At 42.9% G+C, this 22,036-nt stretch overlaps 1 protein-coding gene across 3 annotated transcripts in view; it reads right to left on the reverse strand.

The window, feature by feature from the left end:
* The window catches only part of ARMC2 (armadillo repeat containing 2), a 141,872-nt gene extending 121,336 nt beyond the window's left edge, over positions 1-20,536 (reverse strand). The window contains exons 1-4 of one of the 3 annotated variants that reach the window (XM_070376497.1): positions 20,371-20,528; positions 15,024-15,284; positions 14,479-14,551; positions 4,952-5,123 (exon numbers count right to left, since the gene is read on the reverse strand). In XM_070376497.1, coding sequence (XP_070232598.1) covers positions 4,952-5,123; positions 14,479-14,551; positions 15,024-15,241 — 463 coding nt within the window. In that variant the 5' untranslated portion in view covers positions 15,242-15,284; positions 20,371-20,528. Of the gene's footprint in view, positions 1-4,951; positions 5,124-14,478; positions 14,552-15,023; positions 15,285-20,253 lie in introns of all 3 variants that reach the window. The other 2 variants (XM_005905837.3, XM_070376498.1) reach the window with 2 other exon arrangements.
* Positions 20,537-22,036: the final 1,500 nt, after the last annotated feature.

Raw genomic sequence — 22,036 nt, forward strand, 5'->3', positions numbered from 1 at the left:
TTTCACTTGTTCGCTCCATAAATATTTATGAAGCACGCGCTGCCATGTGCCAGATGCTCAGGGGCTGGTGGCTTAGGGGTGAGGTGAGAAGTCCCAGCCGCTATGGAGCTTCTGCTCTAGAGGGGAAAACGCAACCCTACGTGAAGACGGAGGAGCAGCAGCCTCTGTGTTCACAATCGAGGAGGGGGCAGTCAGTTAGCACGACAGCAAAGAGCAGCCGGGGCTCACTCTTAATTCTGCCTGAGGTCCACCCTTCAACCGAGCCTGAGTGACGAAGCTCGGGTCCCTCTGGCAAATACATGCAGCATGCTGTACTCATCTTGTAGTAGATCATGGATACATTTCAAAAGGATTCAACAATCAGTAGCCTTACCATGAAAATAGGAACTGTCCTGCTTCAGGATATTTCTTTGGCACTTACTGCAGACTACACCCTGTTTCAGGCTCCTGGGCTTCAAACAGAGAAACCCCCTTTTCCACTCAGTCTAGTAGGGGAAAACAGAGAGGCAGATCTGTCCAGAGAGAAATGCAGAGCAGTGTGGTCTGCGCCAGGTAAGGAGGAGTGCACGGAGAGTCCTGAGGGGTTAGAGTTGCTCAGGGAAAGATTACAGAGAAGGTGGAGCCTGAAAAGCATTCCAAAGGGTTAGCAGGAGCACCCCCCTCCAAAAAAAATTTTTTTTTCTGAGAAAAAGGAGCAAAGGTCTGGGATGAGAGCTGGCTTCACGTGGGTCCAAGCTGGACCTGAGTCAAGCTGGGCCCCAGGCTTACAAGGGCCTCACACTTGGCTTAATGCTTTGCTGTTGCCATCGTGAAGTTCTAAAGAATTTTTGAACAAAGAGCTCCACATTTTCTCATTTTTCACTGGGTCCAACAAATTATATAGCAGAGCCTGCATGAAGCTCAAAACAGCAGGATGGGTTAGGGGAACTGCAAGGGTTCCATACTGCTGGTGCATGGACCAGGGGTGGGGAGCGGGTGGGCGGGCAAAAGAGAGGACTGAGAAGGGCCTGGAACGTGAGGCTGGGGCGGAGCTGTGCACACTGGAGGGGGAAGACTTCACCCGTGAACCACGAGTCACTCAACTGCAGCCCCACCAAACCTGGCCTACCACCTGCCTCTATGTAGCATGCAAGCTAAGAATGGCTTTTATATGTCTGGATGATTGATCAAAAAAAAAAAATCAAAAGAACAGTACTTTGTAACGTGAAAATTATATGAAACTTGAAATTTCACTGGTCAGTCTACGGTTGCTTTCCCACTGCACTGGCAGAGTTGAGAAGGTTGACCAGAAGATTCTGAGGCCTGGAAGGTTTAAATTATTCACTTGCTGGCCCTTCACAGAAAAGTTTGCCAACTTCTGTGTTAGGTCACTGTTTCCCAAACTGTGTTTTCCAAAGACATAGTCCATAGCCAGGTAGGTCTGGGAAATGCTGGGCTAAAGTAAAACTAAACAGGGGACTTCACCAGATGGCCTTCCCCATCCTGTAATTGCTCACATCCATGGCAACAGAGCACGGGACCTTTACTCCAAGGAAAAGTTGCATTTTTGCCAAAAGTGTTCCCTGGAACTTAGTTTGGCAACCACTCCTTTAGACACAGCAAGGGCTCTCTGAAGGGTTTTCAGCAAGAAGATAAGCAATCTGATTTTTATTTGCTTCCTGACCTCTTGTTCCTTATGGCACACTGAGAGAAAGTCATCATTTTTCACAGTCCACCAGGATAGAAGGACAAGGCTGCTGCTCACAGCCATGTCTGGGTGGGCGCTCAGTGTGATCAGGCTCTGACACCTCCAAGGGCCGAGGGTTCCAACGCTGACCCACACGCAACGCTGACCCACACGCAACCCCTAGCAAGCTGAAGGTGGAGCAAGACAGGAGTGCTAGATGACCAGGGATAGGGTGAGAAGCGATAAACGTGGCGTGGCATCAGTGGGATGGAGAACACAGAGTCCGGGGACATTCAGGAAGCCCATGCAGGATGCCTGTCTGGGATGGCTAAGATACAAGGGCTGTGAGAAGGTGGAACCTGCTCGGAGGTCTCCATCTAGCTGGAATAACCAGAGTGACACGGTCACCTTCAGCCAAAACCTCTATCTGAACAGAAGAGATTACACTGCTGGCCCCATGAACGTGACTATACACATCTCTTCTCTCATTTTCCTCTATCAGGAATTCCAAACCTGCCACCACGCCCCCAACTCTGCTGGGGGAGTTGTCAGCTACTAAAGACTTCATACCAGGGGAAGGGACACACCCTCTGGCCCCGTCTGCACAGCAGCCTTTACAGCCTGTTTCTCAACAAAAGATACCTTTTCTTAAACAATAGGGATTCTGAGACAAGCCCGGGGAGCTCCTGTACAAAGGACAGGTAGTCCAAGCCTGGAGCATTAGAACACTTTTTTAAATTGGGTGATGTGCGCTTTCAAAAAGACAATGACTTTTTACTGCCGTTGTTTTCTGGGCGCTGACGCAGACTGCCAGGGTTGGTGGGAATGGTGAAGGGGGCAACTGCCCACAGGGTGGATGGAAGAACCCAGACAGAGACACGCTTCAGCCGGTGGGGAAATGTCCACCTCTCCTGGTACCTCCACATGACGTGGGAACAGCTCAGCAAGCAGCCCGGGTTTCAAGTGGGAGCCACCAAGAGTTAAATGTGTGTGGCGTTTGGGCTCAGAAGCAAAAACATTGCATAAACAACAGCTCTGCCCTCCTGTTTACGAGAAGCGGCGCCCTTCCTATCTGAGTCTGACCTCACTCCGCACCGTGTGGCTGCCGGAGCCCATCCCCTCTCAACTTGGCTCCCATAGGTACCAACCCTTTCTGATGTAACTGGTCTGCTGGGGGCCTTGGTGGAGCAACATCTGAAAAGTTCCTCGGTGACTCTAAAAGTGCAGCGTCTATTGAGAAACAGAAGCCCAATGATGTCTCTCCCTTGCTTAAATCCTGTCTTGGCCTCTCACTGCAGCAAGGATAAAGCCCTGGCCACATCCTCCCACTGGCCTGGCCCCAAATGGCTCTGGGACCTCAGTTCCCTCCCCCTTCTGGCCACACAGGCCTCAGGGTCCACCAGCCGAACTTGTACCCCCCTCGAGCCTCACTGCCCCTTCAGCCTGGGCACTGTGCTCACAGATTTCTACCTGGCTGTCTTCTTACCATTATTCACATTTCAACTCAGATACCACCTCTTCAGGGACACCTTCCAGAGTTGACACAATTCCTTCTGCCACAGTCACTCCCGTCCCACGATCCAGCTTATCTTCTTCCTAGCACTCATCGGAGCCTAATTATCTTATCTCTGGGTTTTCCTGTTTACTGTCTATCTCCCCTTTGAGGGCAAGACTCTGTTGGCCTAAACTGGTACCTGGCAGCTAGTAGGTGCTCAATAAATAGCCAGTTGCCTATTAGAAGAGAAACAAATGGGGACAGCGAGGTAACGCAGAATGCCTAATTACACACTTCTTACAGCATCGAGCGTGGCCCGCACACCCTGTGCTGCCTGCCCCTTCCTTTCCCCCTGATTCTCTCTCTTCAGCTGTGTCAGGGACCATAGGGACCAGACAGGAAAGTGAGTGCAGTGTGCTGGGGAGGCCCGGGAACTGCAGATCACACACCAGGCTAATGGGGCTGAGGGCTACTCACATAAACAGTCATGCATCTAGAGTCCTCCATGAGATCTACATTTATGCTGGTGACTAGTTAAGAGAAAAGGCTTATATGTGACACAAGTAGGATGCTTAGGGAGTGGCTTCTACCGTAACTTCTGGGATCATGTGCAGTGTCTCCTCTCTGTGAGTGTAAACCTGCTCTTTCTTCATCAATTCTTGTCGACAGAAGGATGGCTGGTTCTGTCAGCCCCAGCTAAACTGGATTTTCAACTTTCAGGAAATGTATAATATGGTGTAATTTTAGTAATGAGAAATGTATAATATGGTGTAAGCATGATGTATAGTAAATTTATAATATGATACTGAACACACATATGAGGCTGAAGTGAAATCCTTAAAGACATACTAACGTTCACGGTCTGCAATGTGTTCTGATATTTTCCATTCCATTTTATCCTACTTCATATTTTAAATGCTGGTGTGATCCACTAAATTGACTGTCACCCCACTAATGGAGTATTTGCTACAGTCTGTAAAACTCTTAGTATGCTCTGGACAAGGGGTGATTCCAACTGCCGGGACACTCCTTAGAATCTGAGGTTTTTATCTTCTCTGTTTACAGGTTTAAGACACCTGCCAACATTTCTTGGAGAAGGCAATGGCAACCCACTCCAGTACTCTTGCCTGGAAAACCCCATGGATGGAGGAGCCTGGTAGGCTGCAGTCCATGGGGTCGCAAAGTGTCAGACACGACTGAGCAACTTCACTTTCACTTTTCACTTGCATGCACTGGAGAAGGAAATGGCAACCCACTCCAGTGTTCTTGCCTGGAGAATCCCAGGGACGGGGGAGCCTGGTGGGCTGCTGTCTATGGGGTTGCACAGAGTCGGACACAACTGAAGTGACTTAGCAGCAGCAGCAGCCAACATTTCTGGGGCTGTAGGAAAAGTCCCATTCAAGTTGTGTTTCTAATTTTCACATGGGATCAGAAAGGTATTTTCATGAGTGTACATTATATAAATCTTAAATATGCCTAATGAAATGAACAACTTTTGGAATTCTAATTTAGAAATTACTTCCAGTGTAGGTGAACTCATTCACTAAAAAAACACGTATCCTAAGATTCTTTTTCTACCAAGTAACATTAAAAAAAAAACAAAAACTAATATTTAGGTATTCTTCATAGACACCCAGAAAAATATACAAATGTTTCTTAACCAGCTTTTGCACGATACTAAGTCTTAGTTAACGTAAAAAATCATATACACATAGTTCCTGTGTGTAAATTCAAGAAACATGCTTGCCCCCAGGTTTTAAAGTATATTATGTTTTAAAGATTTTCCTTACGCTGAATGGGAAGAAGGGTCCTGGCTGGCAGAAGAGCTCCCTGGGAGGCCGCCCTGAATAAACGCGCCCGGGCACTGCTTATTCTTCTAATCTTCGCGGGGTCCAATGGGGGTTTAGGAAAGGAAAGGCAGAAATCTTCCACTGTGTCAGGAGATGCTGGAGCTTTCGGTTTCTGGAAAGAGATTTTTTTTAAACGACTGGCCTGAATTTCTGTCTTGAATGAGACTCACCACCCAGAGCTGACCCTGACACTTCCAGAGGAGTGCACGGCTTCCGGCAGGGCTTCTCCCCAGCCCCTGATGCTAGATCTCAATGCATCAGGTATATGACACTTTTTCATTGCTTTTGTCAGTTATATTGTATTAAATACTCTACTGTCCTGCTTGGTATATTTAAAAAAAAAAATTTACCCATGCCAGCAAACAAATCTAATTAAGAGACTATAAAATATGGTATAGTACATTTAACCTACTTTGTAAATCTTTGTGTTCGATCTGATTCAGTTCAGAAAACATGTACTGGGCAACCAAGAACTATGTGAAATATAAATACAACCTTTATATATTTGGGACTACACAAAAGTAGTTTTTAATAATATAAAAGTTTTAAAATAATTTAGGCTAATAAATCACAAAAGAGCAAGCAGTAGTCTTGGACTTATGAAATGTTAGTTTCTCCATCTTAAAAATTCTAAACATCCATATAGTAAAAGCTATGGTTTTTCCAGTAGTCATGTACGGATGTGAAAGTTGGACCATAAAGAAGGTTGAAAACCAAAGAACTGATGCTTTCGAATTGTGGTGCTGGAGAAGATAAGTCCCTTGGACAGCAAGGAGACCAAACTAGTCAATCCTAAAGGAAATCAACCCTGAGTATTCACTGGAAGGACTAATGCTGAAGCTCCAATACTTGGATCACCTGATGCAAAGACCCAACTCACTGGAAAAGACTCTGATGCTGGGAAAGCCTGAGGGCAGGAGGAGAAGGGGGCGACAGAGGATGAGATGGTTGGATGGTATCACCGACTCAATGGACATGAGATTGAGCAAACTCCAAGAGATAGTGAAGGACAGGGAAGCCTGGCATGCTGCAGTCCATGGGGTCACAAAGAGTCGAACACAACAACAACCATTAGAAAAGGGACATTAGTGGCAAAATTCCAATTCCCTAAAGACTTAAACATACCTGCAACCACCCAGAGCACCTTCAGGTCTAACCTCCAGATGGCAGTGACCTCTGACCCAACCTGGGGCCACAACCTCACAGAGGCCTGGACTCCCACTTTTAGTGTTGCCTGGTGGTCCCTCCTTCCCCCCACTCTATCTGGATTCTCTGTCTATGAAAGAGTAATCTTATGGCAGCAAATGCTTCCAGCTCTCTAGTCAAAAATAATCAAGTTAAAGTTCCTGAAATCACTTATATAATAAATAAAGTGATTCTCAATCCAATAGATTAATCAACAAATTCTTTTTAAAAATCCAGTGTGAAGTTCAAGTCAGATAATTTGGAAAATGGGTGAGCTCATTTATCATATGACACATCATTTCAAATGCTGGTTTTCTCATATACATTAATAGGATAGACATCTTTATCAGAGTTCTCTTAAGAAGTTGCTTATTTCAATAATAAGACATTTTTCAAAAATATTTTTACATCCTTCTGTTCATTTGCAACCATAATCGGTTCATAAACCAGAGCCCCCCTTAAAAAAATCAGTTTTATGACTATAGAGATACATTCTTCTAAACATAGTCAGAAAAAAAAAAAAATAATCAGCATAATAGGCAGGATGAGTCACTGACTGGGATCAAACCCACTTACTAGTTATGTGAACTTGGGCAGGCCATATACTTCTATGAGCTTGCCCATCTATCACATGGAGTGAGTAGCCCCCTTTTTGCAGGGACACTCAAGTATAGACAAGTCCTGTTACGGAGGCTTGAGAAATGCTAGCTCCCCCTATGTAAGCTGCTCACCCTTCATGTATGTACCAAATTTAGTTCCAAGTTACTTTTAAGTCTCAAAAGCTAAGGCCATAGACCCTGATGCAACCTTGCTGGAAAACAGATCCTGAATCCAGAGGGTCTATTTTGAAGGAGACAACACTCACCTGTCTGTATAAATTATGTTATATTTAACAGTCCCTTCACTTTTCAGTCTCCTTAATTTACTGCAAAATATTCATAAGAATGTGACTTAAGTCATGAAACTAACAACAAAGCTAAGAGTATGATACAGGAAAATAAGTGCTTTACATGTAATTATGAAAGATGAAATACATAAGGATAATCTCAATACTGAATGTCGATTCAAGGTTTTCTTATCTCAAAATGTCTGTGCTCTGTAGGTGCCTTGAATCTGAAACAAAGATTGAGAAGTCTATAAAACAGTAATGCAGATAAAGTAAATGGCTGATTTTACAGATTCTTTAACTATTAGAAATGTTTGGGGGTACTAAATAAAATATCTTATAAAACAGAAAATATGGTTTTGCAATGCGAATTTCTACCCAAACAGAACAATCTAATTGTATCTGGATGGCAAGATAAATCCCTTTAACTGCTCCTTGATAAAAGGTATCATTTTCCTAGTGAAAAATAAGTCGTTGTTTGTATATAAAAATTAGTTCCATTTTACTACTGACCTTTACTAAATTATTCATCCCATTTAAACATATATCTCTCTGGACTATTTAAAATACAAAGTGATACGTGTGAAGCATTTTTAATTCTCCAAGGGAAAATGAAACAAGCCACCAGTTTCTATCACACCAGGTTCTACAAAATGTTCTTTCACCTTGTGGAGCAAAATGGCTGTTTTGAAGCACAACAGTAAATTTTTTTCTTGTAAAATTCACCTTATTTTAGAGTACAGAGAATGCTGCAAGTGGGTTTAAATCTTCACTTAAAAACTCCACTTGCCTCAAGGTCTGTGCCAAGATACTAGCCAGTGATGGGGGTACAACCCAAATACTGGGAAAGTCAGAGTTTAAGATCTGTCCTGGGTGAGAAAATTGCTAGAGTCCCTGAAGACCGAAAGACTACTGTCATACAACACCACAATCAAAGAAGACAAAAATGTCTAGGACATTTAAGGCATCTGGCTGTCCTTGACTCTCATCCAAGCATGGGGGCAAGGGAGCCTTAACCAAGTTCTGACCTAGCTCCTCCAGATTACCAGCTGGGAAGGTGAAGTCCCACTCTTCATGAAGACTAGAAAAAGGGGGTCCAAGATCTCCAACCTCAGAAAGTCACCATGATTTAATTTGTACAGCCATGGCACCCACACGCGCACACCCCACCCACCCCAACCCTTCTTGGAAGTCCCAAAGTGAGCACATATTAAAAATTCCCCCAAGGACACAGCCTTTGGACGTGGCAATTGTAGGTGCATTTCTATTACTATGATTTTCTCCACAGGTCCTCTGGGCTCCTCTGTCACTCTCAGCATGCGACTCACTGCAGTAATATCACCATTTGTTTCAGAAATAGTGAAAGAAAAAACACTATTTGACATTCTCATTCTGCACTTTCTTACCCTGGATCTCCCCCAGCCCATAGGGACATATGGGCTCCTAAGTCACTTTCTCTTTAAAATATATATTCAGTTTTGTTCTACTTGTTAAATACTATAAAAGATATGAATGCTCCCCTGGTGGCTCAGACAGTAAAGAATCTGCCTGCAATGTGGGAGACCTAGGTTCCATTCCTGGGTTGGGAAGATCCCCTAGAGGAGGGCATCGCAACCCACTCCAGTATTCTTGCCTGGAGAATCCCCATGGTCAGAGGAGCCTGGCAGGCTACAGTCCATGGGGCTGCAAAGAGTCAGATATGACTGAGTGACTAAGCACAGCATAAGATATAAAAACTGGCTGAAACTAATCTATGCTGTGAGAAGTCAGGACAGTGGTTACCCTGGGAAGGTGGGTTTTGGGATGCTGGAAACTACATGTTATTTCCTTTTCAGTGCTGGTTACCTAGTATGTTGAGTTTGCATAAATTTATGAAGCTGCACTCTTATGATGTGTGTCTTTTCTACAGGTCAACAAAAAGTTTAATAAAAATGTGTATGCTCAGTTGCTAAGTCATGTCTGACTCTTTGCAACCCTATGACTGTAGCCCACCAGATTCCTCTGTCCATGGGATTTCCCAGGCAAGAATACTGGTGTGGCTTGGCATTTCCTTCTCGAGGGGATCTTCCTGATCCAGGGATCTAACCCGCTTCTCCTGTATTGGCAGGTGGGTTCTTTACCACTGAGTCACCAGGGGAGCCCAACTTGGAACTTAAATAACTAGGTTTTATAAGTTTCATAAACATAAGGAGAATTCTGTTTTGACAATAGTGATGAAGTAACTACCACCACACAACAGCCCCACATCTCAGAACTGCTGTGAGAAAGGGGAGAAATACTAAGAGAAAGTTGTTTGCAGCTCACCTACATAGTGGGTGTATATAAATGCTCGTGGCATACTGCAAACTGCAGTGCTTTCCCTTTACTTGACTTCCCCGGTGGCTCAGACGGTAAAAGTGTCTGCCTACAATGCGGGAGACCTGGGTTCGATCCCTGGGTTGGGCAGATCCCCTGGAGAAGGAAATGGCAACGCACTCCAGTTCTCTTGCCTGGAAAATCTCATGGATGGAGGAGCTTGATAGGTTACAGTCCATGGGGTCACAAAGAATCGGACACAACTGAGTGACTTCACTTTCTTTCCCTTGACGTATAGGATTACAGGTGCCGATGGGAACCCTGGTGAGTGAGCCAAGCCCAGTGTGCCCTGAGTGTAGACAGCCCACTCCTGCTGAAGGCTATGGTGGGGGCCCCCGGGGAGGGGCCGTGGGCACAGGACAGACAGGAGGGGAGAAACAGAAGGATCAATGTACAAGTGTGAAGAGCTGAGAGGATTTGTTAAATGCAGGAACTGGAATGGGCTGCTCTTCCCAGGTCCTTCTTCCCTGCTGGACTGCTGGTTGAGGAATTATTAAAAGGCAAACCAGCCCGAGAACATATCTCAGATCAAAAAAGGGCTGAAATTCAATTGCTGAGGTCTTTACAAATTCAGCAACTGCATCCTTAAGGGACTTGAGTAAGCACCACCCCACCCCCAGCCTCCAGGGGTCACTACTCCCTTCCCTTTCCCTGGGCTCCCATTGCTCCAGATCTCCTTCCTGCTTGTTAATTTAGTGGTTGCAGCACCAAAGAATTCTTTCAAAGGTGATTCGGAAAGGAGGAAAGAAAGTGGAAGGGGAGGTAATTATGAGGTCGCTTTCAGAGTTTTTTTTGACTAGGAGCTCCAAAGTTTATTGTTTGAAAGGAAATATGCCCAAGACCCTTACATAATTCAGCATAACCAAAAGAAAAAATTCAAACTAACAGAGTTACTCCTCGCCTGCTTTGACTTTGCACATAGCACCCAACCATCCTACAGTAAAGGAATTTAATTGCAGTGACCTCAAACAGGGGCAATGCCAACATTATCTCTGCTTAACAGGGACCAAGTGAACTCTAGAAACTGAGATTTGTAGGAAAGAGTAGGCCCAAATTGAGCGAGTCCCCCAAAATTACAGCAATATTAAAAACAAACCATGGGAGTCAAATGGCAGAACGGTAGAATGGACAGCCACTTAGCAACAAGGCAGACTGACCACTCAGGGGGCCCTCTTGCTGTAGCTGGTTCAAAAACAAGTGGTTTCCAAGGTTGTAGGTACAAGAAGACGTGTCAACAATGGTTGAGAAAGTACTTATTGCACATTGGTTCATGCTTGCTAATTTGGTATCTTATTTTTGGTCATCTGCAATATAAGAACAAGTACAGTCTTCCTCACAGAGGCATTTTGATGAGTATTTGGGAATAAAAGATGCATTTTGAAACAACTGGGGTCATTTGGATATGGACTGTACATTAAATAACACTACTGAGTAATGTTAACTTTCTGAGCTTTGATGATAGCATTGCAGTTGTGTGGGAGGCTGTCCCTATTCATATGAGATGCACACTTAAATTTTTGTGGATGAAGTCTTATAAGGACTACAACTTCCCTTAAAATAGTTCACAAAAAACATACATACACACAAACATATTCACAAGCATGCACACACATAAACAGTAATAAAAATTGAGAAGCTGCTTGACTGACACACTAATTCTATGAAAGTCTAAGGAACTGGTATCACCAGGTATCTGAAATATCTGCCTGAAAAAAATGTGTCTGAAATAAGGAGAATTGGTTGAAAGTCTGGGTAACTCCTTCCCTCCCAGCTGCAGGCAATCAGGCTACTGAACCCAGGAACAGATGGGAGGTCTGTTCTCCAGAGAGGGTAAAACAGTGTCTCTGGCTAACCAGGCACTGTTGAGGGTCAGGGTACTTAATGTAAACATAGATATTAACTGGATGTTTATGCGGTGAATGCTAGGCATTTGTACCTTCTTCCTCTCGGCTCCTGGGAGTTGGTCTATGGTCAGGCCACTCAACATGACTGTTCTCTACGTCCCCTGCCAGAATAGCATCTATTTTACCTGCACTCTACTTACATGACAGACCTTCCGACTTGCTCCCTCCAAGCTGGTAACCTTTCTACTCTTTAGATCAGAATATCTCCACCTGATAGTTAATCAAACTGGCAGTGAGGGGCAGCCCCTCTGCTGGTTTCCCTGGTAACTAACAAGCCTGGGCTTTCCCAGATGGCTCTGGTGGTAAAGAACCTGCCTGCCAGTGCAGGAGAGATAAGAGATGTGGGTTTGATCCCTTGATTGGGAGGATCCCTTGGAGGAGGGCATGGCAATCCACTTCAGTATTCTTGCCTGGAGAATCCCATGGACAGAGGAGACTGGTGGGTTACAGTCCGTGGGGTCACAAACAGTCAGAGATGACTGAAGCAACTTAGCGTGCATGCAATGAGCCAGGGAAACTGCCCCCTATAACTGATGTCTTTGTTGTTGACTCTGGGCTCTTTCTTTGGTATTAAAGCTGGGAAAGTACAGCCCAATAGTTAGCACTCAGGCTTTATCCTCCAGGAAAAACTTTATAGAGAACTGACTAGCTCACAAGGAAAGCCCTAAACAGATATGCTGTTGAGGGTTTTATAAACAACACAGCCCAGTCAAACTCCGCTAAATGTAGGTTTGGGTAGGTATCAGCTAGGGATTGACCAACCCGTTCCACATGCTTCTACTCTCAAATAAGAACAGCCAAATAAGCAGCATGAGCTATCAGAGGAGAATCTCTGATAAGAAAAAAGAGAGACAAAGACAAACATAAAACTGCAACAGAGACATAGAGGACGGACCATGTAAAGACACAGGGAGAAGACGGCCGTCCATAAGCCAAGGAGAAAAGCTGCAAGAAAGCACCAGCGTTGCCACCTTGATCTTGGACTTCTCATCTCCAAACCCGTGAGAAAATAAATTCCAGTTGTTGAAGACACATATATACACACAAAAGCAACAGAAGTTTTAAAAGAACACTTAAAAAACCAAAACTACCATTAATATACTAAGAAAAGATGCTACTTTTCTTGAGAGTCCCCTGGACTGCAAGGACTGCAGTCAATCCTAAAGGAATCAACCCTGAATATTCATTGGTAGGACTGATGTTGAAGCTCCAATACTTTGACCACCTGATGCAAAGAGCTGACTAACTGGAAAAGACCCTGATACTGGGGAAGACTGAAGGCAGGAGGAGAAGGGGATGAGGATGAGATGGTTGGATGGCATCACCAACTCAACAGACATGAGTTTGAGCAAACTCCCAGAAATAGTGAAGGACAGGGAAGCCTGGGGTGCTGCAGTCCATGGGGTCGCAAACAATCAGACATGACTGAGCGACTGAACAACAGTAAGATGCTATGACCGTGAAATAAGAACAGAATACCATTACTAAGAAAAAGATAATTTAGAGGAGGAAAAGCTTTTGGAAATTAAAAATATCATCCTAGAAATGAAAAGGACCCAACAAAAGGATTAGAAGACAAAGTCTCATTCAAAAAATGATGGGAAAAAGAAAAGAGAAAAATAAAAAAACTGAAGTGCAAGTCCAGGGGATCCTACACATGAATAATAAATTCCAGAAAGGGCAAACAGAACAGACAGGAGGGAAAAACACATCAAAATAACTCAAGAACATTTCCCAGAGCTGAAGGCCACTAGATTTTACATCAGAAGGGCTCAGTAACAGGACATTTCAGAACACTGGGAACAAAAAGAAAAATCCTACAAACTTCCAAAGAGAAAAAGCAGCAACCAAGGTCTCAAATAATTTATCTCCCATATATCCTCTCTCAAGAAGTTATGGGAGGGAGTACTCCGGTAAAATAAGAGTAAATCAGGACAGAAGAGGACTTGGGATACAGGAAATAGGAAAGCCAGTACTGGAAACAGGAGTGAGCTGTGTGCAAGATGCCAGGACAAGTATTAGAGGAAGGGATTGTGGAAAGTTCTCCAAGGAGATGAATCAAAAAATATCTCATGTGCCTGCATATATGAAGGAAGTTTAGGCCTGAAGAATTTAGAACTGAAACAATAATAATATAATACTATTAAAACAAGGCAACTATTAACACCAGGGAAAACAAAAAGTGGTACAGATAAGGACAAGTAATCATCACCAATCATTAGTTCAAGGCTCAGCTATAAACAGAATTTATACAATCACAGTCAGAAAAAAGGGTTCTAACCAAAATTTTGCTGTATCTATATAGTGAGCTGCAGCGGAGACAGAAACGGTGAATGTGCTGTGAGGAGACACTGGAGGCAGACAAGAGTTAAATCTTCCTCTTTCCTACTGGGAAGTCATTAGATAATTCCTCAAGCTTACAAGTCAGAGAGCAGCAAGACACTGTGTTATTTAAAAATCTAGATGTAAATACCAAAAAAAAAAAAGAAAAAATGAGCCAATAGAGTTTAAAATGAAAGCCACTGGGGAGTGGAGAATGAAAAATAAGGGGACAGGAGACTGCTGGAGGGTGTTTTATTTTTTGACTCTATGTACATGCGTCTATAATTTATTTGTGTACATAACTATTGAGAATATAATACACGTGCATAACTTTAAAAATATTGTGAAACATTCTGTTTGTCAGTTATCATATATTTCTAAAATTCTTCATTATCAAACTATAAGTGTATGCATTCTCAGATGCTTCAGTCGTGTCTGATTCTTTGTGACCCTAAGGACTGTAGCCTGCCAGCTCCTCTGTCCATGGGATTCTCCAGGCAAGAATACTGGAGTGGGTTGCCATGCCCTCCCTCCAGGGATCTTCCCGAACCAGCAATCAAACCTGCATCTTCTGAACTGCAGGCAGACTCTTTATCCACTGAGCCACCTGGGAAGCCCTATCAAACTATCAGTGGATAATAAAAGCGTTTCATTAGGTACTAACGATTATATTTGGAAAGACATAAAAGAATATTTCATATTAAATTATTAATACATTTAGGTCTATGTGATCATTCTCTTAGAATATACATGCTGATTCCAAGTACTGTGGCGAATTCTATTTCACAACACCCATGGTAATATAAAGTACTCACAAACTCCAGTGGACTGAGACGTGTGCCAGAGATGGGCCTGGAATCAGAGAACTCAAAACTGGATGCATGGACGCTAGCACAGGGGATGGAACAGAAACACAAGTTTGTGAATAATCATTTTTTTATTTCTAGTATATACTAGTTAACTCTAACCCCACAACAAGTAAAAGCATTCAACGCATAAGCCTTGAGGAAGACAGAATTTTTTAAAATCATAGTACTTTAAACATTTTATTAATAACTCTTCTCTTGCTTTTAGGATGATTAAAAATAGTGAATAATTCAAAAATGGAATGTATATAGTGATTTTTTTAAAGCTTTGTTCACATGACTTTATAAAGTTGGTATAACAACCATTATTAACCATTTCCAACCACAGCCAACTTCTTGGACCCAAGGTCTGGAATTATCTTTAGAAATCTTGGACAGATATAATTAGCAGAAGTCAAACTTAGGAAAGCAACTATCCGAACCTAGAATTAAGGGAAAATGTCATCTGGTGAATATACACATTTGAGTGTATAGACAAGAGAAGAGCTAAATACCTGAAGGAGGATGGAGGTCTGTTTTCTGGTGTTCTTGAAGATGCAGGCCCAAATAGTTTTCTTTGGTCTTCCCATGGTGTAAATGGTCTTTGGGTCCTAACAGCTCGTAAGGCATTTCGCGCTTCACTCACGATTTCTGCACTGGTCTTCTGCTTGGACAGTGAAGGTAGGTAAAATGGATCCAGCTTTTCTAACTTTTTATCATTTGGAGACAGCATCTTTCCTTTTAAAGTACAATGTTCTTCAGGAAGACACCACACCCTGCATATACCGGACACAAAATACCAACTATTTTCATCCAGTCATTTAGAAAGGATACACGCTTACACCATCCGTGTACATTAAACTTGAAAAAAAAATCACAACTTTTAATTAAAAATCGACCAGGCAGTTACACTTTGAAGATCAGGATGGGAGAAGAGCTTTCAAAAAAACAAACAAAAAAAATAGGCTGCTGTGCACATTCATGCCTTAGAAATACATGCAATTGAGGGAATGACAAGCAGGGAGGAGACACAGCATGAAAGTTTAACCTGGAGGGAAAGAAGATAAGTTGTGAAAGAAGACACCCTAGGAAGGGAAAACCATCTCAAGGTCTCCAATCATTTAAGAGATGGGAGATCCACAGGCAAGGTTCTGTTAACTGAAGTATGTGGTCCTGCTTAACTGATGTTTCCCTTTCTTTCCCACTGCCCTCCACACAAAATGCTAGCGTAAGATTAAAGTTAGTCAGATGGGGTCTCTTTCCAAACTATACTAGCTTTTATAACTGTAGAAAGGTTCAGCCTTACTTTTGCCTATGATATATCTGAATGAGTTGATTCAAACTGCCTTCAGTTTGAGTTAATGTCCTACATGAAAAAATAACAAAATATCAAATGATCTTTTCCCAAGACACCGCCCTCAGTTAAAGAGGTACAGTCACGCACAAGGGCCATGAGGATACACATCCCTCTTTTTAAATTTTTTAAAAATTGGGGTATAATTGCTTTACAATGTTGTATTAGTTTCTGCCATACAACAGTGTGAATCAGCTATAAGTATACATGCATCTCCTCCTTCTCTCGCCTCCCTCCCACCCCACCATCCCATCCCTTGAGGTTACACATTCTTCTTAATGTTTGTGTGCCCCACAGAGGCCTGGCTAACTTGGCAACACAACTTTGACAGCTTTACACTTTAAAACAGTTGAGATTTTAAAAACTTAATTCTAATTAGTACATGGTATTAAGTATTCATTCATTTAAAATAAAAGAAAAACCAATCTTCTGAAAATGTTTTATCTCTAGGGGGACTGAAGTCTTTAAAATTATTCATATATTTCTGTTGCCCAATTTTAGAATAACTTCTGCAAAAAAAGAAAGTTTTGTGAAATATATCCAAGGAAACTGAAAACAATCCATTTCTGTAAGTAGAATAAACAGGTGACTCCTTAGACAGCCAAAGAGGATTTACTATATTATGATTCTGTACATTAAGGTGTTACTTAACAACAGGCAACAAGAACATTTGTTTAGTTCTATCCACTCTGAGAGTTTTTGAAGAAAAGAATATAATAATTACAAACAATATGCCATTCTTTTCACAGGGAAAGGCCAGAGGGTAAAGTAAAAACAAAAAAAAAAAAAAAAAATTACTAGATAAGCAATACTATTCTGGAAATGTTTGATATAGGCATTTGAATGTAAGCAAGGTCTCCAGGATTATGTACATTAGAACAACAAAAACTAGTAGGCCTGGTACATTTATTTCTAAAATGATATGATAGACTCTTTACTAAAAAATATTCAGTGCTAATATATATATATAAAATTTCAGTGGAAACGATGTACATAATGGGTTTAAAAACCTTTTTGTCTGTAAATTTTTACCATCAATTCTAACCCGACTTTCTCCCTTTTCCTCTCCTCTGCAACTCTCACTTCAGCAGTTACACTGTGAGAAACCCTTTCAATAATGTAGTATCTGCACAGTTAATCTATTTTATCAATATTAATATAGTAATAACCAAATCAAACATGGAAATGTTCGATAATGCAAGTGAACTGAGTTAGAAGTGGGTTTGAGGGGGTATTTTCTTTATAATTATTAAATTGCAAATTCTTATTAGAGATGGTTTTTGCCAATTTAAAAAACGATCAGTACATCTATTACAGTAAAGCATGCCTGAGCCATAACACAGTAGGATTACAGAAATTTTAACTTTACAAAAATTCTCCTGAAAACTGGAACAAATCCATTTAGCTGTTTCCTCCATTTGGATCTCTGGGAATACAGACAGGAATAAACACTGTCTTTACTCTCAGGCAAGGACCACTAAGTCTAGTTCAACATGTACTTTAATACCAAGCAGTGTGCTAAGTACTCTCAAGTACATCATCTCACTTAATTCTGTGAGATGGATAAAGTCTTAAGCAATTGCACACATGCACACATGTTCCCAGAGCTGAAGATATTCAAACTATTACCCACTAGATGGGGTGGTGGAAGGTGGGACACTCAGAGGCCTCATGGCTGCAGCTATTTACACACTAACACAGAAACATGCATGTGTCTTCACAAGCAGAATAGACTTCTTGGTGTGAACCAGCTGAGTATCAACCCTGCTTATGCCCACATGCTTTTAATACAAGGTAGAAACTGATGGGGGCAAAAAAAAAAAAAAAAGTAAATAAAGATAAACTACCATGTGATTAGGAAAGAGAAAGAGATTTCTGATTGGGAGGTGACAGGTAGACTTCCTGGAGGAGATGATGTTTGAGCTGGGTTCTGGAAAATGGTCTGAATTTGAGCAAATGACAATGGCTGACACTGAGGCTGGAGTAGAGAAGGAGTTTCTAGCCAAGTCAACGAGTGAGCCAAGGCAGAGTATCAAGGATGCACCAGGTGTGTGCTGGATAAGAAGGAACCCTGGAAGTGAAGACTGGAGTTGTAGCAGGGAGAGACCTGAATGGCAGGTCAAGAAAGTAAATAAAAGCTGATAAGCAAATTAAAAGATGTTGTGGCATGAAATGATGGCAGGGATGGGCAGGATGGAAAAAACTAGAAGGACAAAATCAGGCAGTTTTTATATAACCCAGCTATCTCCTAGAGGTCCTCAAGAAAGCTTTCCTGGACAAGCCTCTCCCACCTTCCGAGCCTCAGTCAGCGGTCCCTCCCGCATACTCCACGAGGTCCCCTGTGGTCTCCTCCCTCACCGGGCTAGAGCTGCCTGCACACCTGGTGTTGCCCCACCAGGCTCGGAGCCTGTTCTTCATGAGAAGCGCAGCTTAAAGTTGGCATTTGTGTAATCACTGGACTCCAAATACAGACCCTAGCTAGAAAACATCCAGATGAAGGTTGCATGGCTTCTGAACTGGAGGCATTTGTTATAGTGGATTAAGAAAACATATGGGGCTTTATTTCAAGTGGCATCTGATTCTTGATGCTATATGGCCATAGGAGATCAAACTTAATCCCTTTTTGCTTTCTTGCTTTCACTTTGAGTTGCTCAGCATGGAGTAAGACTTGATAAACATCATGATTAGTGGATGGGGGTATTAAAAGCCTGAAGTATATAGGAGTAAAGGTGAAACAGAGGTAAGAAGAGAGATGAGAACAAGTAAGTGGCACCAAGAACATGAGAACCATGAGAAGCAGGATCTGGCATCTGAGAGGGCAGGAAGGGGACAGAAATGACACTGGGTATGCAAACCTTGGGAGGGCAAGGTGACCTTTTAAAAGAAAATAGGAGATGTGGACTACAAAGGGAAAGCAGCAGCTGAGTTCTGTCCTGCATCACTGTCTTGAGTTTATGATGTCCACAGAAATTCTAGGGGATGAACACCACCAGCAGAAGGAAATTTGAAACTGGAGACCTTTTCAAACAAAATATTTATTGGTTAGGGGAAAGGTTGTAAGTCATCATTTATCAGTTTATACCTAATTATAAACATCTGTCTTTACCTCTGCTGTTAACAGTCATCTGAAACAGAGCCTTCTTGCTAAATGCAACACTGCACTATCAGGGTGTTAGCAACAGGAGAAAGACTTGTCATGTCCATATTCTTTTTTTTCCTGCAAATCAAATACTCAAGAACTTTACCATGCTTTTGAATGACTTTTGTGACAATATGAGCATCCAAACAAGCAGTGATTAAATGCTTAGATGCTGGAGTTAAAGTTCAAATACTCTTAACAATTTGCAGCTGTGTAACCTTGGGCAAGGTTTCTAACATCTGTAAGCCTCAGTTTCCTCATCTATAAAAAGCATGCTGTATAAAGTAATTGCCTCATAGGGCTGTTTTGAAAATTAAATGATGTAATTAACATAAAGTGGGTTAGCATGGTGACTGGCCCTTAAAAAATGTTAACTACTGTCCCAAAGCTATGTGATAAAAGGATACAACAATTAATTTTCTCATGAATGAAAAGTCGCATTTCAAAAAAGAAACTGCAAAAGAAAGGAAATGCCATTTGTTTATTTTTTTAAAATATATTTTAAAGTTTTAAAATTTAAACCACGGTATTCTGCTTTGTGAGAAAAGAATCTTAAGAATTTTATTGCCTATAAGCTGTGTCAAAACAATCAGAATTTTATAAATCTACAAAATAAGATATAAATAAGGTGTGGTAGTTGCTTTTCTACCACGTGAAATAACTATAAATAAGGATGAGACAGAAGGTCTGCTGTGATGCTAGTAGGAATGGATGATAAAAGACATTATGATAAAAGATAAAATATGATATATTTTAACGTATATTGATATACATACGCTTATTTATTTAAGACCCTATCTGTTGCCTAGAGGAGCCCAGGTACAATTTGTGTGACTTTGGCTGGGTCACTGTTTGCCTAAACAAAGTCCCTTTGTCTATCACTCTCTCATTCAACAGATACTATTGAGTTTCAACTAAGCACTACGCGCTTGGCTAAACCTCAGCGTATAGAAATAAAGACATCTGCGACCCGACCCCGAGAGCAAGCACAGTTCACTCTCATCACCTCTCTCCCCGATCCAGGGACAGAAAGGCGACGACAGAAGAAGGGGTCCCCGGGGAACCTGCAGGGGAAGCCTCACCTCCCGCACGGCCAGTGGCACCCCGACTCCTGGCAATGCCCCTCCTCCACAGGTCCAGGCCAGAGCAGAGCGCCGCAGCATCTTCACCCTGCCCGCCCGTCGGTCTGCCAGCCTGCTCCTCCCGGCCGGCCGGCCTGAGTCTCCATGGTAACCGTACACAAACTACTTACTCAGGCGGCTGGGCCGCCTCCCTGCAGAGCCAGGTAGCTGCTGGACAGGCGGAGTGGACCAGAGACTGAGTTGGGAGTGGGCGCAGGGAAGGGGGCTTCCGGCCAGACTCAAAGTACCTTGTGGTTAGCGCTGGAGACAAGTTTAACAACTGCGGAGATTCCGCTCATCCTCCAGCTTTTCCTCAGGCAGCAGCCTCAGCCGCGAAGGAGAGCAGGCGGGGCTCAGCAGGGTGGGGCTGGATGAGGACGGACTGACAGGTCCCCCGGCGCCGCTCGGCCACTGGGCCTGAGCAGACCGCCAGCGCATGCGCAGAAACGCTGAGGCGTGGGCGCAGCGGGCGGAGGAGTGGGAGGAGCGTGGGCGAGAGCTGGAGGCAGGGACGGAGCGTGTCAGGTGCGGCCAGAAAGGGCGAGGGGGACCGCGTGGAAGAGCCGGGGTGAGAAGGCATCTGCTTTTAAGTTAGCAATTTACGGAACCACGTTCGTTGAGCCCGTGTGAGATCAGCGCCTCTATTAAGTTACAGTACACAGAAAGGGCAGCTTAGTGTTTAGGGGTAAGATTCAGGATTTACTGGTTCAAGTTGAGGTTCAATGTAATCTTGAACTAGATGCTTAACCCTCCCAGTCTCTCCTCATCTGTAAAACGGAGGGAATAATAGTACCTAGCTAGGTCTTGTGATAGTTGTGAAGACTGAGAAAAGAGATTTCAAGTGCTGTGCATGTGGCAGTCAACGAATGTTAAACCTGCGATTATTAAGACCTTGCATGGGTGAAGCACTTCAGAGTTTACAAAGTGTTTCACTGTGTATTATCTTTTTGAGCGTCCCTGACACTCTGATGAAGCCACCCCGGCATCCCTATTCACAGGAGAGGAAATACAGGCCCGAGGTCTAGTGAGTGATAGCGGTAGATTCAAGTCTAGGCCTCCGGTCGGCAGTTTTTGTGCTTACTGTTGACTGGTGAAAAGAACCCCATTTATGTTTCTGGGCTAAATTCTGTTTTCTCCTGTTAGACCATTCAGCAACACTTTACAGTGTTAAATACAAGTGAGACCATAATCACTCTTCATTCAGGATTGCACCACGTTTTTTGAATATGGCGATTTTTCAGCTAAAGTGTTGTTGTCAACACTGGGAAAATGCCACATCCTTTGGTGCTAAGTATCTTGTAAAGAATAATTAAATTGAAAATATTTGGGGGCACATACTATGTGTAAAGCATAGTGTTAGATGGGGGAAATGATATTAACCTAAACTAAAGGAAGCTAAGTGGTATTCAAAGTACTCAACAGGATTTCACGTATAATAAAACAATAAATACTTATTAGTTGATTGGGTAATTTTAGGGCCTAACACAAAGTATTTGCCTTCTTCTGGGCTGAAATCTTTCCCAACTACTCAGCATGAATTACTGGTTGCTTTCAGTTCCTTTCCATTCCTTAGAAATCCAGGATTTGCTCCAGCCCCTTTAGATGGGTCTCAAGAGGTCCCCATATATCTCTTATCCCTGAGACTCAGAATGAAGGCTCATGTCGCCCCCTCCATGCTGTCCCAGGTTGGAGCTTTAGTTTTCCCTGGACCATCTAACTGCAGTCACTGGGAAGACCTCTCACTGAGTTTGAGATGAGGGAGGTGGCACCCCTACCCTCCTCTTCAAAGAAATTGTCTCATACATTCTCCCCTCTTCCACTCTCTGACTCCTTACTTTTAGCCTCAGCCTGGTCCCTTAGGGCCAGAGAGTCTGTATGTTTCTTTATAACTTGACCTATGGAGCTTCACCTCAC

Source organism: Bos mutus, chromosome 9, assembly GCF_027580195.1.
Source record: "Bos mutus isolate GX-2022 chromosome 9, NWIPB_WYAK_1.1, whole genome shotgun sequence".
NCBI lineage: Eukaryota > Metazoa > Chordata > Mammalia > Artiodactyla > Bovidae > Bos > Bos mutus.